Source organism: Colossoma macropomum, unplaced genomic scaffold, assembly GCF_904425465.1.
Source record: "Colossoma macropomum unplaced genomic scaffold, Colossoma_macropomum, whole genome shotgun sequence".
NCBI lineage: Eukaryota > Metazoa > Chordata > Actinopteri > Characiformes > Serrasalmidae > Colossoma > Colossoma macropomum.
The window spans coordinates 9,449,599-9,463,984 of NW_023494792.1; the positions used below are offsets into that span (position 1 = coordinate 9,449,599).

Here is a 14,386-nt window from a genome sequence, read left to right on the forward strand (position 1 = left end):
ACCAACGTGCCAAACCATGCAACAAGAAGAACAGGAGAAGTTAGCCATGTTAATTAGGGACTCGGATATGAACGGGCACCGGGTCAGATGGGACAGTGTCAGGGGAACAAGTCAGGCCCTGGAAGATAGAGCCATTTCCTTTATTCAGTTCCCAACCTACATTTATATGTCTGAACCCAAACCTATGCTAGGTCTAAAACCACATACTACCATACTAATTAGTATGTCAAATGTAGTATGCCACCTTTAGAAGTCCATTCATCTGTATAGTATATATAGTACAGTAGTATGCAGTTTTAAACACAGCCCTAGTGTCCCATATTATTTGATAGCCCATAATACAGTACAGGGCAAAAGTCAGGGGCCACTCTTTCATTTTTCATTTACACTCAAAACAGCCTTTAAGTGCAAGTTATTCATTCTTCAGTGTTAGAAAAAAATATGTACATATCTAACATAAAATAACACAAAGGCTTCCAACAGTATGTTTAACATCAAATCTACTGGTATTTAATGTATCCACTCTTTACTTTTGTACACTCTACTGCCACTTTAACTCTTCCATCCTTCCCATCTTAAAACCCAGCAAGTTACATTGTGTCCTGCCAAGAAGAGCTGTTCCCAAAGCTTGCACTGACATTATATTCCCCTTCAAAGAAACACTAACACTCACACAAGCAACTACACAAACTCACCTCAGTTGCCTTACACATTTCTTTCTCATGTACCTCTAAAATGGCTAAAGGAGACATTCCTGAGGAGGAGAGGTATAAAGTAAACCTCCTGCATCAGGAAGGCAAAAGTCAAAGGAAAGCAAGTGAAAAAAGGAGAGTCTCATTGGGTCTCCCCTCTAGAGAGACAACACATGGACTCTGCCACTTGGGATTGGCCCACTACAGTTCTAGCTCCTCCCTCTCTCCTGCCCTTTGGTTATCTGTCACACCTGCAACTAGTCCATGGACTCCTTGAGGCACACATACATGTCTCTCACTTTGGGCTGCCAGGCTGAGATGTCTTTTGCATATGATTTGTAGTTCTAAGCTATATTTTTTTCATTTTTTAGACAGTGGCTTACTTAGTTTCTAGTTCTCTTGCTTATCTGGGTCTGACCACCGCTCATGTCCTGTGGTTTGTCTCTGTATAGATGTGCCTGTGTTTAACCCAAGTGCCTCTTTGATGACTTCTGGGAGTGCCCAATAAACAAGACTCTGCATGTGCATCCTGTCTCTCAACCCCACGCTTTACAGAAAGTAAATTATTAGAAGATTAAAAGAGAAAATAGAACTCCTAACAGCTCTAAGAGAGCTGATAGACCACTAAAACTGCCACCATCAGATACACAGCACTGAAAGCTTTCATCTTTGAAAGAAAGGAGAAGATTAAGCTCCACTTTTGCTTCAGATCTGAAAAAATCCACAGGTGTTTCTGTCTATCCTTCCACTGTGAAAAGACAACAACACTCGTCAAAAAGCTGTTACTGAAAAAAAGAAAATAGACAAAAAAGAAAATCTGCACTAGAACACTGAAACTGGAAATCTGAGATGTAGAATAAGGTTTTATGGACTGAGGAGTATTGCTATTGAGATTATTTGGTATCTGAGAAGCGGAAAATGCAACAGTGGAGGAGTGCAAAAATATCCCTGCACATTTCTTTAAAAAAACTAAACTAAAAAGAGTCTCCAGAAAAGAATGTAAGTAATAAAGGCAAAATACTGAATAAATACTGAAAAGCATGATATTTTTACTAAGGATTTTATTTAGTTTCCTGTTAAATATGTTTTCTGCTGACACTGAAAAATAATTTATACTTAATGGCATTTTGACAGGAGGCTGAACATATAAAAGGCTGTCACTGACGTTTGCACAGTACTGCACCTCCATCTACCCCACAGCTATCACTGATGAAAATCTGTCATCTTTAAGTACAGGAGAAGTGGAGAGCTACAAAACAGCATATAAACATACAGCAGGAGTATAGCAGTGGGATAGTGACTCATTCTTTCTACTGAGATACGTAGTCAATGTGAAGCAGAAATCATAATGAGCTTTCCGTACTATGAGCTGATTAGCGAGCCATACAAAGTATTTACTACTTTAAGAAGTCTGAACATAACATACATACATTTTGTGAATAATTTCTTTGTCTGGCTGTAAGCTTTGGTTGAAAACCACAGGTTTCAGCTTGCTTACTAGTAAGACAGCAAAGTAAGGAAGTTCAGTATCAGCAGTCATTTATAACAGAAGGAGAGGTTTGGTACAATCTTCCAGTCTCACTTTCAACATTGCAAACCAAACGGTAGCATTTTTAAATATTCTAAGGGGGGGGCTAACTCATTCCCTCACCCCTCCAGGGGCTCATCTGACAAACTTCACTTGAGCTAATACAGTATAACGCAACAGCCCTTAACATGGCCTCAGGGATTCCCCCTAGCAAGCTCAGTGTTTTCATTCGATGATAGGTTGGGATGGTGAGAGGGGGGTGTGGAACATGAGATTATTGGTTAATCTCAGTTTTTTGCCTGCTGGTGCACGGTGATGTAATCAAAACTCAAAAGGTGTTTTAAAAGCAGGCTAATGTCAATCTATTTTCATGTAAAATTACACAAAAATATTCACTGACAAAGTAAAAAGATCAGCTTGACCTCATTCTACTCGACTCAAGTCCTAAAATATTGATTACTGAAATAATTATTCCATCTCTAGAAAATCTCTCATGAAATGGACTTTATCCATCATCTATATTTTAATAAAACAAATGCATTTCACAACATACGACACATTCTTTACATTGATTCCAACATAATTTGTGTTATTAATGGCGAATGTTTTATCAGATTGAATAAAATGTGGGCTTACCTGATGTTAAACTAATCTTGAACAATGCCTATTTATCTCAGCACCAGATATAAAGCTGTGCTCCAAATCCAATACTAGTCCAGAATTTAATTTAATACAGTCTATTTAATTAGGCCTCCAACCTTTGAGGGATGATACAGTGCCATAGATTAAATCAGGGAATTTTCATGAGTGTGTGTAGCTTTAATCCAATGGAGGAGAGGGAGCATAATGTTGGCCTGTAAGATGGTGTGGTTTCCATAATATGTGAGAACACTGCTCTCTGCTGGATTGCAGTGGCAATGCAGGTACCAGAAAAAAAAAAAAGATTTAGCAGCATTTTCCAGGGCCTAGTTCCTCTGACTTAGCATTTAAACACAGCCTGAACCTAGGAGAGTCCAATTTCTTTCTAATGATGGAATACTACTTTTCCTTCAAAAAGCCATGTAAATCCAGAGGCCATCAGCTGGATCTGTATCAGTTTATTATACATTAAATATGACTGATGGAAATAATGGCATGAAAATAAAAATAAAAGTAATTTGATCTGGGAATCACCACACTGAGTGAAATTCTGTATGGGGTTAGAACAGTGGTCACTCACACATGCACTCACACACCAAGAGCTTCTCTCTCGCTCACATTCACACACACATACCAGTCACTTACACAGAGAGTGCCTCTTTCAACTCTATTAAAGTGACATTTCAAACAACAAACAAAAATGAAGCACAATTTACAAAATATCCATCTTTCAGTATCACAACTGTACAAAGGTTGTTAAAATACGTTTTGCTATTGGCACACCAAAAAGGGGGAAAGGGGGGGGGAGGTGAGAGAGAACAGGAGAACGAGAGAGAGAGAAAAGAGAGAAAGAGAGAGAACACAAACACATTTCCACAGACTCTCTACGGCTAATTTGATTACAGTGCTATTAAGTTACCTTATTTTAAAGGGAGAGAGGTAACAAAACAGCTTAAAATACCCTTTACCTGCATTAACATTGCATAATAATGTTTTTATCCTGATTTTTGTTTCCGTGTTAGCCTCCTTGAGATGCAGCATTAGCAATAAATCAGACAATTTCACTTGTGTAATATAATGGGTAAAAGCAAAAAGGATTAGCAATGATTAAGGACCCATGGTATAAAGAACTCAAAACCAAAAGAAGGCAACATTGTTTTTAACCTCTCTTGCTTCTAAAATGTCATTATTTTACGGTATGTATTGCCATTAATGTTCACGTCAGCCTTTCAGGTTTAAATGAACCATGAAAGGCAGTCCTGTAGAACCAATTCGTGAAAGACTTTGAAAAAGCAGACCACACTGCATACTTTCACTCATTCACCCACATTACTGCTCAGTCTCAGAAAACATGCAGTTGATGAAAGATAGCAGAAGTAAGCAACTAGAGTTGTGACTTGGGCAAAGCGAGTGTTAATATCTTTATGGCAGCACTTTGAGACAAGGCATTTGGTTGGTCTATTTGTCCCCCCCACCTCCAAAAGTACATTTGCATCAGTAGATAGATAATTTTCATAATTTATTACTAGTGGTTGATATCTTAATATCCTCCTCAGAGAGAAAAGAGAAACATATCTAACTCCATCCAGAGGCTGTTTGGCTGGGCACAAAAGGGTAAATCTTAAAATCTTAACCGAAACATCCTCTGCCTCTAGGAGAGAAGCATTCAGAGACCTCAGTTGTTTTTAAACTTCATTAGAAACTCTATAACCACAAACCTCAAAAGGTAAGCCTGAGAAACCAACGTTCTAAACAGATTTTACTCTACCATTTCACCCTTTATTCTAGTTATTATTGTCAGTCTCTAAGCTCAATATCAAAATGAGATCAACATGTGGAAAATCATTAAATTACCCAACACTGTGAAAGAACATGATGTCAGCATGTTAAGGACCCAAGGGGTAAAACTTCCCCACTCTGACAACATTGGCTGTTTAATACAGTATTTTAAAATCTCCTTAACTTTCCCAGGAGATTACACAAAAGAACAGCATGCAAATGAAACAGGTCATCGAGGTTAAGAGATTACCACCCATACACTATTGAAGGCTTAGATGTGGACTTGGTCTACAATGGAAGTTCACATGCAAATCTGTGACATCCCAAAAGAGGGACTCACATCTTCTGTTACACACTGGTGAAGTTATCAAAATTCACCCCAGTGTTGGTCCTAGTTAAGGATGCGTCGATATGACGATAATATAATGGATGCCCTTTTTTTTTGTTTTATTTAATTTGTTTTACAAATTATGGAATCCATTAAACATTATAAAAAAAGATCAGAATGGTGCAGAAAACTAAGCTCTCATGGTTTATCAAACCATCACTAGCACAATTATGAAATGCAATATTTTACTGCATGTCTTGCAACGCGCAAAAGTTCTCATCACAGCCCTAGCCTCACCTCATACTTATGCGCTTATTTCCATGAAGCAAAGAACAGTATGTGCTGCCAATGCATTGCCTTTTGCTTTTTTCTGTGTTTTTTTTGTTAATGAAAACCTTCATGAATATCTGGGGAATTTTCAGCCTTTCAGGGAAAAAATAAACCTAACAGAAAACAAAATTACAATATTGACTGACATTACATAATTACATTTTACAGTATATGGTAATGCAGGACCAACACTTTGGGGCAACTGGCACCAGACAAGAAAAAGCTTATTTGTTTGTAAGATAACAAATGAAGGAAAACGGGAATCCATTGTGTATGCTGAAGAGGCTAATAATTTAGTGTAATGTACAAAATGCAGTTCTTTAATATTTCAGCTGTTCGGAGTCGATACTGAAACGGAGGTGTTATTCACATTAGTATACACTTTGTCTTGGACTTCTTTTTTTTCTTCTTGCCTTCCTTGCTCATCTTCTCCTTGTGCTTTCGGATTTCCCGGACTAATGTGTAAAAGGCGTCATCAACACCCTTAAAAATGGAAAGAAAGTGATGTAAATATGTATACACATAAACAACACAGCAGATTGCACTGTTGGCACCACAATTCACCAGAAACAGAAAAATCAAAACTGCAGAGCTATAGGAGCCATTACTCTCAGCTCCAGGCAGAAGTTGCCCAGCTATGCTGATCTAGAATCAGCTGCAGAAATCCTAACTTTGGCTGCTAAAAAGAGAAACTGCAGCACTCATCAGATCAGCTTACTAGGGCAGGTTCTACCTCTCTCCCCAGCAGAGCCCCCATTGATTGGTTGAGGTAAGGTGTGTCCCAGCAGCCAGCTGCTGGAGAAGCCCACAGGAGGGCGAGAGAGGGCTGGCTCAGCCCAAACTTACCCCTCTTACATCACAACACATTTTTTAAGCTGGATGCAGCGTGGCGTCTTTTCTTCTTTGCTGAGTTTTTTCAGCCGGTATTGCCTGATCTCCCGGACCAGAGTGTAAAAGGCATCCTCCACTCTCTGTAGCGCAAAACACAACTCCCTTCAATGTTAGGGGATGCTTGGGTGCTGTTACAGAAAGGCAGTCAGATGGAATAAGTGGTGGTGGGGGAGCTGATTTAGGCTCAAGTATGACACTGGGTGCCATTAAATGTTCTTATGAAAGAGAATTATCTACAGTGACTATTTCACTTCTGTGTTTCAGTGGTAAATCTTTAGAAAATATAATATTAATTAATAATGCACAGCTAATTAAATCAGGGTGCAGTGAAACAAATGTTAACTGTCAGCACAATTTGAGATGAAGCAGAACTCATCTCACTGTTCTACAATTAGAGACAACATTAAAAATATATACAATTACATTTAAGCAAGTGGTCAAGGGTATTTCTAGAGAAATCAAACAAAGCAACACCCAATTAACCATTAATCATCACTATGGCTTGCAGTTGTATGCAAAATTACAGGTTTTGTTGATTTTCGAAGTAACAGTAAGTCAACATTCTACAGAAAACAAACTTGAATGTGACATTTTTCTGCCAGCTTTAGCGCACATTTTCTATTTAACAGGCCATGTCATATTTTTGTGCCAATATGTTAAATTCAGCAAATAAACAGTAATGTGTAGAAGTGTGCTCTCAGTAAAGGATATGTTCACTTTTTTCACTTACAAAAGTAAGTTTGTTACTTAGAAAACCAACAAAGCATAATTTGACGAGGGGTGCCCATACTTTTGCATACAACGGAATAGTTCAATAGAGAGAGCAGAGAGCATTTTAATGTGATTTAAGATTTTGTGATGTCAGGGTGTACATGTGGCCATGACTGGTAGTAGAGAGGTTGAAAGAGACTGAATCAGTAGTTTGAATTATGTCCCCAGCACCATAAGGAGTTGTGATTTGAGCACTGCAGAGAGACACAGAGAGGGGCTGCCACAAGGGCTCAACATCAGAGTACCCAGACATCAGCAGACCTACTGAACACCTCCCCTGCACCAATCTATTTAGTGATCCCTTTTCTCATGAAACAATTAAACTTAAACAATACTGTTATACAGGGGTACTCAAGAAGGGCCACAGAGCCTACAGGTATTACTTTAAACACTGCCTGATTCCACTAATAAGATCTTCTTTAAAAAAAACCTAATTTGTGCAATCAGGTGTTGTAGACATCATGATTAAAATGCAGCTTGAGCCAATTGGATTAAATCAGTGATGGAATGGTTCGTAATGCATGAAGCAATACATGAAGACTGAGCAGAGTACCCCTGACGTAAATAATGGAAAAGGGGGAAAAAAAAACAAAAACAGGCACAGCAACCAAATTTTCCCCTTGAAAAAACAAACCAATGTTCTGTCATACTGCAACAAATAGCACACACAAGACACAGGCAGGATTTAAATATTATTCAAACATGAATTACCCTGTTGCTTAAAGTTGCATTGTGTGAGATTATGAGCCTTAAAAAATGTTTATATCAACATTATAAATCAAGAGGTACGGTTGAATGTAGTTTCCTAGTGGGCTTCTATCTAGGCATCCTACAGAGTCATCTGTATACAGTCATATGCAAAAGTTTGAATACTGCCTGTCAAACTGCATGGTTTGTTGTTTTTTTTAATGTAAAAATAAGTTACCAATAAGTTTAACATATTGGGGAAAAAAAACAATGTACAATAACTTGCACAGGTCACATTTTAGTTTTTTCTGCCAATGTGTTAAATTCAGCAAAAAACAGCAATTATGCATTAAACTTTGCAGAAGTGTGTTCTCCATAGAGGATGTGTTAACTTATTTTCACTTAGAAAATCAACAAAACATGTAATTTGACCAGGAGTGCACAAACGTTTGCATACTAATGTATTCACTGATACAGTACTTGAAATTCTGAAAAAAAGAAGTTTCGTATTCTCTGACATCATCATTCTCTGTAATCATTATTTTGCATAATATTGGAACTGCCATAACTACTGAACACCATATTTTGCAGAAACCCCAGTGATTCTGGACCGAAAATAAGCTGTGAACTCTTCACTGAATACTCTGAAATTTATATCTGCTACTGCAGTTTCAAGCTACAGGCTAAAGACATCTTGCAAGTGAATGTTTGGTCAAACGTTCTGACAAAGCAAAAAAAAAACAAAACAAAACAAAAAAAAAAAACATGCCCAATAACAGCATTCTGAGAAACTGGACAAGAGCTACACCGGAGTAAGAATTTTAAGAAGTTGCTATAGGATCTAGAGTGACACAGATTGGTAAACAGCATGTTAATATTTACAGATATTATAACAATTCTTTCAAACACATTTTAGTGTGGTCCTTCAAACTTCAGTACCTAGAGTTTTTATTGTACTTTCTTTACAATTCATTCTGGAATTCAGGAATCACAGTTTTGAATAAACTATAATTAACTGTGTAACCATGTAATTAGCTTACTAAAACTGTCCTCAGCATCCTGACATCCAGCATTAAGAACACCAAGCTGTTTTAGTAATATTTCCATCACAGGATTTAAAAGTAAATTCATCAAGCAGCCATTTGAAAACGAGTTAAGAATCACTAATTACTAATTGCCTGAGCTTGATTTAAAAACTTATTAAACCTACCTCAACAATTGAGATTTTTGCTTTTTTCTAAACCGCTTCAGGGAACTGCTTTGCAACAAAAACATCATATTTATGCATTCTGCGGCTGATAGTGTGGTGTACCTGTCTTGTTTTTGCTGAGGTCTCGATGAAGGGAATTCCATAGCTGCGTGCTAAATCCTGAGCCTGCTTAGTATCCACCGTGCGGGACGGCAGGTCACACTTATTGCCCACCAGCACCATGGGGACATCCTCAGAGTCTTTCACTCTCTTAATCTGCTCTCTGCAAAACCACAAACAAAACACGACATGGTAAATGGAGGGAGGTGCACAGGCGGAGTCTACTAACCACATGACTGCTTCTTTTCTCCCATTACTCACCCTGAGGAGCAAATACACAGGGAAAAAGAAAACCAAAAAACAGAGGAATGTGTGCTCCAATTAAGTGTCCTGTATTGCTTTTCCCCCTACTGCCCTCACCTGTAGTGGTGGATGTCCTCAAAAGATTTGGTGTTATTAATGGCAAAGACACAGAGGAAGCCCTCTCCTGTCCTCATGTACTGGTCTCTCATGGCGCTGTACTCCTCCTGACCTGCTGTGTCCAGGATGTCCAGTAGGCATGTCTCTCCATCAATCACCACCTGCTTCCTGTATGAGTCCTACACAGGTATAACGCATATGACGACCTATTAGTCATTATACGCATAGTTAAGGCTAACAAACATATTAGTGTCTGAGTAATTATTTAGGATTATTTTGAAAGTCTGGGCTTTTTTTTAAATAACTAAAACAATAAATTTGGACTTAAATGACCAGTAAAAAAAACAAGCAAAGGCTTTCAGAAATTCCAGAATACATTAAGAAACTTTACAGAAAAACTACTTTACAGAAAAAGAAACTTGGAAGAGGTCAACAAATTATTATATATATATATATATATATATATATATATATATATATATATATATATATATATATATATATATATATTAATGGAGTAATCATGACTGGCCTATTACTATGCTAATACTAAACGCTAGCGTTGACGTAACACAGCTTTATGTGAACCTGTACAGTATCTATCATGCTTTTAGCCAGACAAAGCAGTAATATATTCACATATAGTAATAAAACTAGTAAAACATCCTCAATGGTCGCATGGTTTCACAGATTACCCTCAGGCTATTTAACTTCAAAGGTTAATTTTATAATGCAAAAAAACAGCAAGCTGGCATCTCAATCACTTAACTACGGATTCTAAACCCCAGACACATGTGCCACCAGACTGCTAATGCCAGACCAGGAAGTTAGGAGCCAGTGGCTGAAACCAGAAAAACCAGATCACACTGTGTTTTTTTTTTTTAAACACACCACTTTTTTGGATGGTAGCATTTGTTAGGGGAGTTTAACAAGGGACCTAGGACATACAAAGTCTCCATGTCCCCAGACAGACTTTACCTCTATAGTTGGGTCGTATTCGTCCACAAAATGGTTCTGGATGAGTTGAATGGTGAGAGCGCTTTTGCCCACGCCTCCAGCTCCCACCACCACCAGCTTATACTCAGTCATTCTTCACCTGGATTGAACAGAGAACACAAAAGTACAGGTCAATGGCTCAGATTCACATTTACCATAATGCTTGTGTAAGTGCTAATCACGTTTTTCCTTTCCTTTTTTTTTTAACCACCAAACACTATTGTCCAAGTGGTTCACAATAGGCTACATTAAGCTCCCACTGAAGATATGAGGCCAGCTCCAGTGATATTTTCCTTTGAATACATTACATTTTATCTGTCACACACTGTTAAAATGCTGAGGTGTGCAGAATCACAGCCTAGCTCTAGACAATGCCCATGGAACGGTGTCCAAGACAACGTAATGACTTCAGCAATCATAATTACAGTGCTTAAGTTTCAGTCGTGAAAAGAAGTCTTAATCTGGTGAGTTATTCTCGTACAGGTGAATTTTTATTGTCTGTGAGTCACTCCAACGCAAACAGAGGTCTGGACTAAAAACTAGTCACACCACACTGTCTAAGACACTGGCTGTCTTTACTTGTAGGCCTGCTAACGTGGGCTGAATTTAGAAAAGAAATAAAGCAATACATGGTGTGCCAGCTTCCACATATTAAATAATTTCCCCATTAATTCGTAGTACATAATACATAGCAATTTATGCCTTAACTTTTACAAAATTAGGCCCAAGCCTACCTATATTTGGAAAACCATTATGTCCATCATTCATTAGAAAAGCAAGACTAAGTTCATGGAAAGGAGCCACGGTGTCACGGTGCGTAGAAATACAGCACCATACATACACACACATACATAGCAGGCCTGGCACAGGTTACCATTGTGAAGACAGGCCGTAACTCAGTTCCCTCAGGCTTCTTTGCAGCTGTAGCTAAAAGGCTAAAATGATTAAACACGACCATTTCGGCCACAGTCTTCTTTTAACAGGCCTAACACTGCAGGACACGTTATTAACTCTTGCACTGCACAGCAACTCCTCAAAACTAACACAAATGCTGCAGCGCTTTAGGAATGCTGTGAATTCCGGGCAGCTCGGTTGAAGTTAAAGCCACCACTCCTGTGGCTCCTATGGCCCCTTTGCAGGCCAAAACGAGACGAACAAGGAGTGAAAGAAAAAAAAAACAACAAAAACTAGAGTTGCCAATGTTGAGGGCTAGTTATAAGCTTGAAAGAGTTTCACCGCCATACCGCATAGGGCTGCAGTGCAGTGCAGTGCAGGGCCCAGACCTGCCTGCCTGACTCATAGACTCCTTCTTCTTCACTACTACGGTGGCTATATGTTAAACAACAACAATAACAATACAGCTACAACTACTTCCCACTGTAGGAGCACTAAAAGCAGGCAAACACACTGTGTACGCCGGTCTCCACGATAATCGGCAGGGTTTCTGTAAAAGCTGCTGAACGTTACCTTCGGCGTTTTAAGTTCCGCGTCCACGAATTAGCCACAGAAGTCGAGCGCAGCCTACAGTCCACTCCTCACGACCGAGCCTGCCATGTTTCTGTGTTTTAAGTTTAATTTGGCGCTGTAAGGCTGTCGAACATCTACCGCACTCTCACATTAGCTACCCCGGTCATTCCCCGCTGGGGGAGACGTGTTCTTTTCCTCCGGCTCGACCCGGCCTGCTGCTGCTCCCTGCTCTGCTGTCGACGGACGGACGGAGCTTCAGCTCTTCACACAAATATGGGCGGATACGGTGTGGCTGAGCGCAGCAGCGCTAAGATCACTTACCCAGGGAGCAGTGCACACACGGGGGTTTTCTTTCTGTCTGCCTGCCGGTTTCGGTACTTCGTAACTGCTGCTGGCTGGACGATGAAGCTTAAAACGAGTACATGAGCTGTGTAAGCTGCTTCTTTCGAGCCTCAGCTTGCATCTTTCATTGTGCTCGCTGCCTTAAGGGCGAACTGTGGGTATAAACAGTCCAGATCGATAGAGGCGATGAGCGAGCTATAGAACAGGGCGTTATCAATTCATGAGTAGGTGACTTTTTTCAAGGTTTTCTGGTGTTACAGACTGAAAAAACAGCACGTTAAATCACAATGGGCTTGCTAGTGTCACGTAACCTAAATGAAGTAAAGAAAGTCAGCACAGTGTTGTAACCGGCTTTTGACAAGCTCCATTGAAAGCAGCAGCAGGGCGCTGAGGGTGTCCGAGTTTAAATAGGCCCTAAATATAACCGGGACGTGACGGAGGGACGTCGGCTCGAAGGAGCGACCTGATTGGGCGAGCTCTCTGTCAGTCATAAGGGCGCTGAACCAATGAGCGAATGTGCTGGGCTGGAAGGGATCCGCCTGCAGTGTTTATTATCTGGACAGATGATGCTTACATATTTTCAAAATTAGTAGACGGGCTATTTCCAGCTGCGAGAACAATTGTGCTGTCAGTGATGTGTCTCTGTCAGTCTGAGGAAGGCATGCAGTCTGTCTCGCTGCTTCGTGTTAAACAAGTGGAAGGAAAAAAAATCAGTTTCGGCTCCAGTAGTTTACTTTGGTCCTTCTGTCGCATTGCTGGACTTTATTTGGAGATGTGTCTTCTTGAAGCACAGGCTTCAAATTTATACATCCACAAAGTTTTTTTTCTGTAAGCACCCCCCCCCCCACCCACCCACACACACACACACACTAAAACATTTGGTAATTTTAACATTCTTACTTTTAAAATTCTAACATTTTCTACATTTTAACATCTACATTTTTGTTATTTATTTTTGTTTGTTTTTATTGTTCATTTTTGTTAATTGTGCAGTCCGTCTTCTGTTCATGCATATGTACCATAAAACATATACATACTGTATATCTGCAGATCTAAACGCTGGAAAATGTTGTACCGTTATTATTACTATTATTATTTAATATAATATATTTTATTATTATTATATAATATATTATTTAATAATAATATAATATACTATTTAATAATATATCATATTATTAAATATTATTTAATTTAATATAAATATCCAGGGCAGTTCCTGCCTGAGCCACACAGTGTCAGTATAAGCATTCATTTAAATTGAATCTAGTTGTTGAATAGATGCCTTTACTCTGCATCTCGCAAATCTTAGAATGATCATTTTATATGTGTATATATATATATGTATAAATACACATATAAATGGGTATAACTTTATATATATATATATATATATATATATATATATATATACGCACATAAATGGGTATAACTTAATATATATATATATAAGTTTCTGTCCATCCTTCCACTGTGAGAAGACAACTCAACACTATAGGCCTGAACGGATGTGTAGCTGTCAATCATTAAATGCGTTTGGACTGTGAGAAGCAGAAAATGCAACCAGCTCCTAAGACTGAACTTTGGAGGTGTAGAGAAATATCCCTGCAGATTTCTTTAAAAAAAAAAATGAAATTATGAAATTATTTTGTCTCCCCAAAATAATAGAAGCTGCAATAAAGATAAAGGCCGGACACAGTAAATACTGATAAATATTGTATAATGTTTAGTTGTCAAGGTTTCTGTTTTACTTTATGTAAAATGCATATTTTCTTCTTTTTTCCTGAAAAAAGGTTGTGCAAACATTGTCTCGTTGATATGTTCTCAGATTTCAGTCTATCAGATATGGTACAAACTGAATTTACACACCTACATTACATTACTGTTCTCGTGAGAGATTAATATTGGTTATACAGAGAAATAAAAATTCATACAAACGACTGTTCCAGTCTTTTTAAAGGGCACACATCATACATCTTATATTTTTCTAACTGAAGTCCACCGTTTGTGTGGTTTTATGTAGCCAAAATCAGTCATGATTTATTTTCAGAAGACAATTTTCCAACCTCTCTTTTGAACTTTTGAACTCTTAGAACTAAACAGCCTGTTTTTGTTACTGTTCTGATGTACTAGACTGATATATGTAAATGATCTCTGTTCTGATTGGCCGGCCCTCTACTGTGCCTCATTCAAAAAGCAGTCGGAGCTAAAACACTCTTTATAACTTCAGTGTGAGTGGGCGGGGCTAAACTGCTGTAGGCTGAATA

General features: G+C 38.6%; 1 protein-coding gene across 4 annotated transcripts; it reads right to left on the reverse strand.

Moving 5' to 3' along the window:
• Positions 1 to 3,297: 3,297 nt before the first annotated feature.
• Positions 3,298 to 12,502, reverse strand: kras (v-Ki-ras2 Kirsten rat sarcoma viral oncogene homolog). Of its 4 annotated transcripts, none has more exons than XM_036575868.1 (6): positions 12,099 to 12,502; positions 10,293 to 10,410; positions 9,315 to 9,493; positions 8,958 to 9,117; positions 6,143 to 6,267; positions 5,639 to 5,779 (listed from the first exon to the last, which is right to left on the reverse strand). In XM_036575868.1, the coding sequence occupies exons 2-5, from the start codon at positions 10,401 to 10,403 to the stop codon at positions 6,148 to 6,150; spliced, it is 570 nt and encodes a 189-aa protein (XP_036431761.1). In that variant the 5' UTR covers positions 10,404 to 10,410; positions 12,099 to 12,502; the 3' UTR covers positions 5,639 to 5,779; positions 6,143 to 6,147. The 4 variants fall into 4 exon arrangements, with proteins under 4 accessions (XP_036431763.1, XP_036431762.1, XP_036431761.1 ...); XM_036575867.1 differs by lacking the exon at positions 12,099 to 12,502 and adding an exon at positions 11,778 to 12,062; XM_036575870.1 differs by lacking the exon at positions 6,143 to 6,267 and having other exon boundaries at positions 3,298 to 5,779; positions 12,099 to 12,501.
• Positions 12,503 to 14,386: the final 1,884 nt, after the last annotated feature.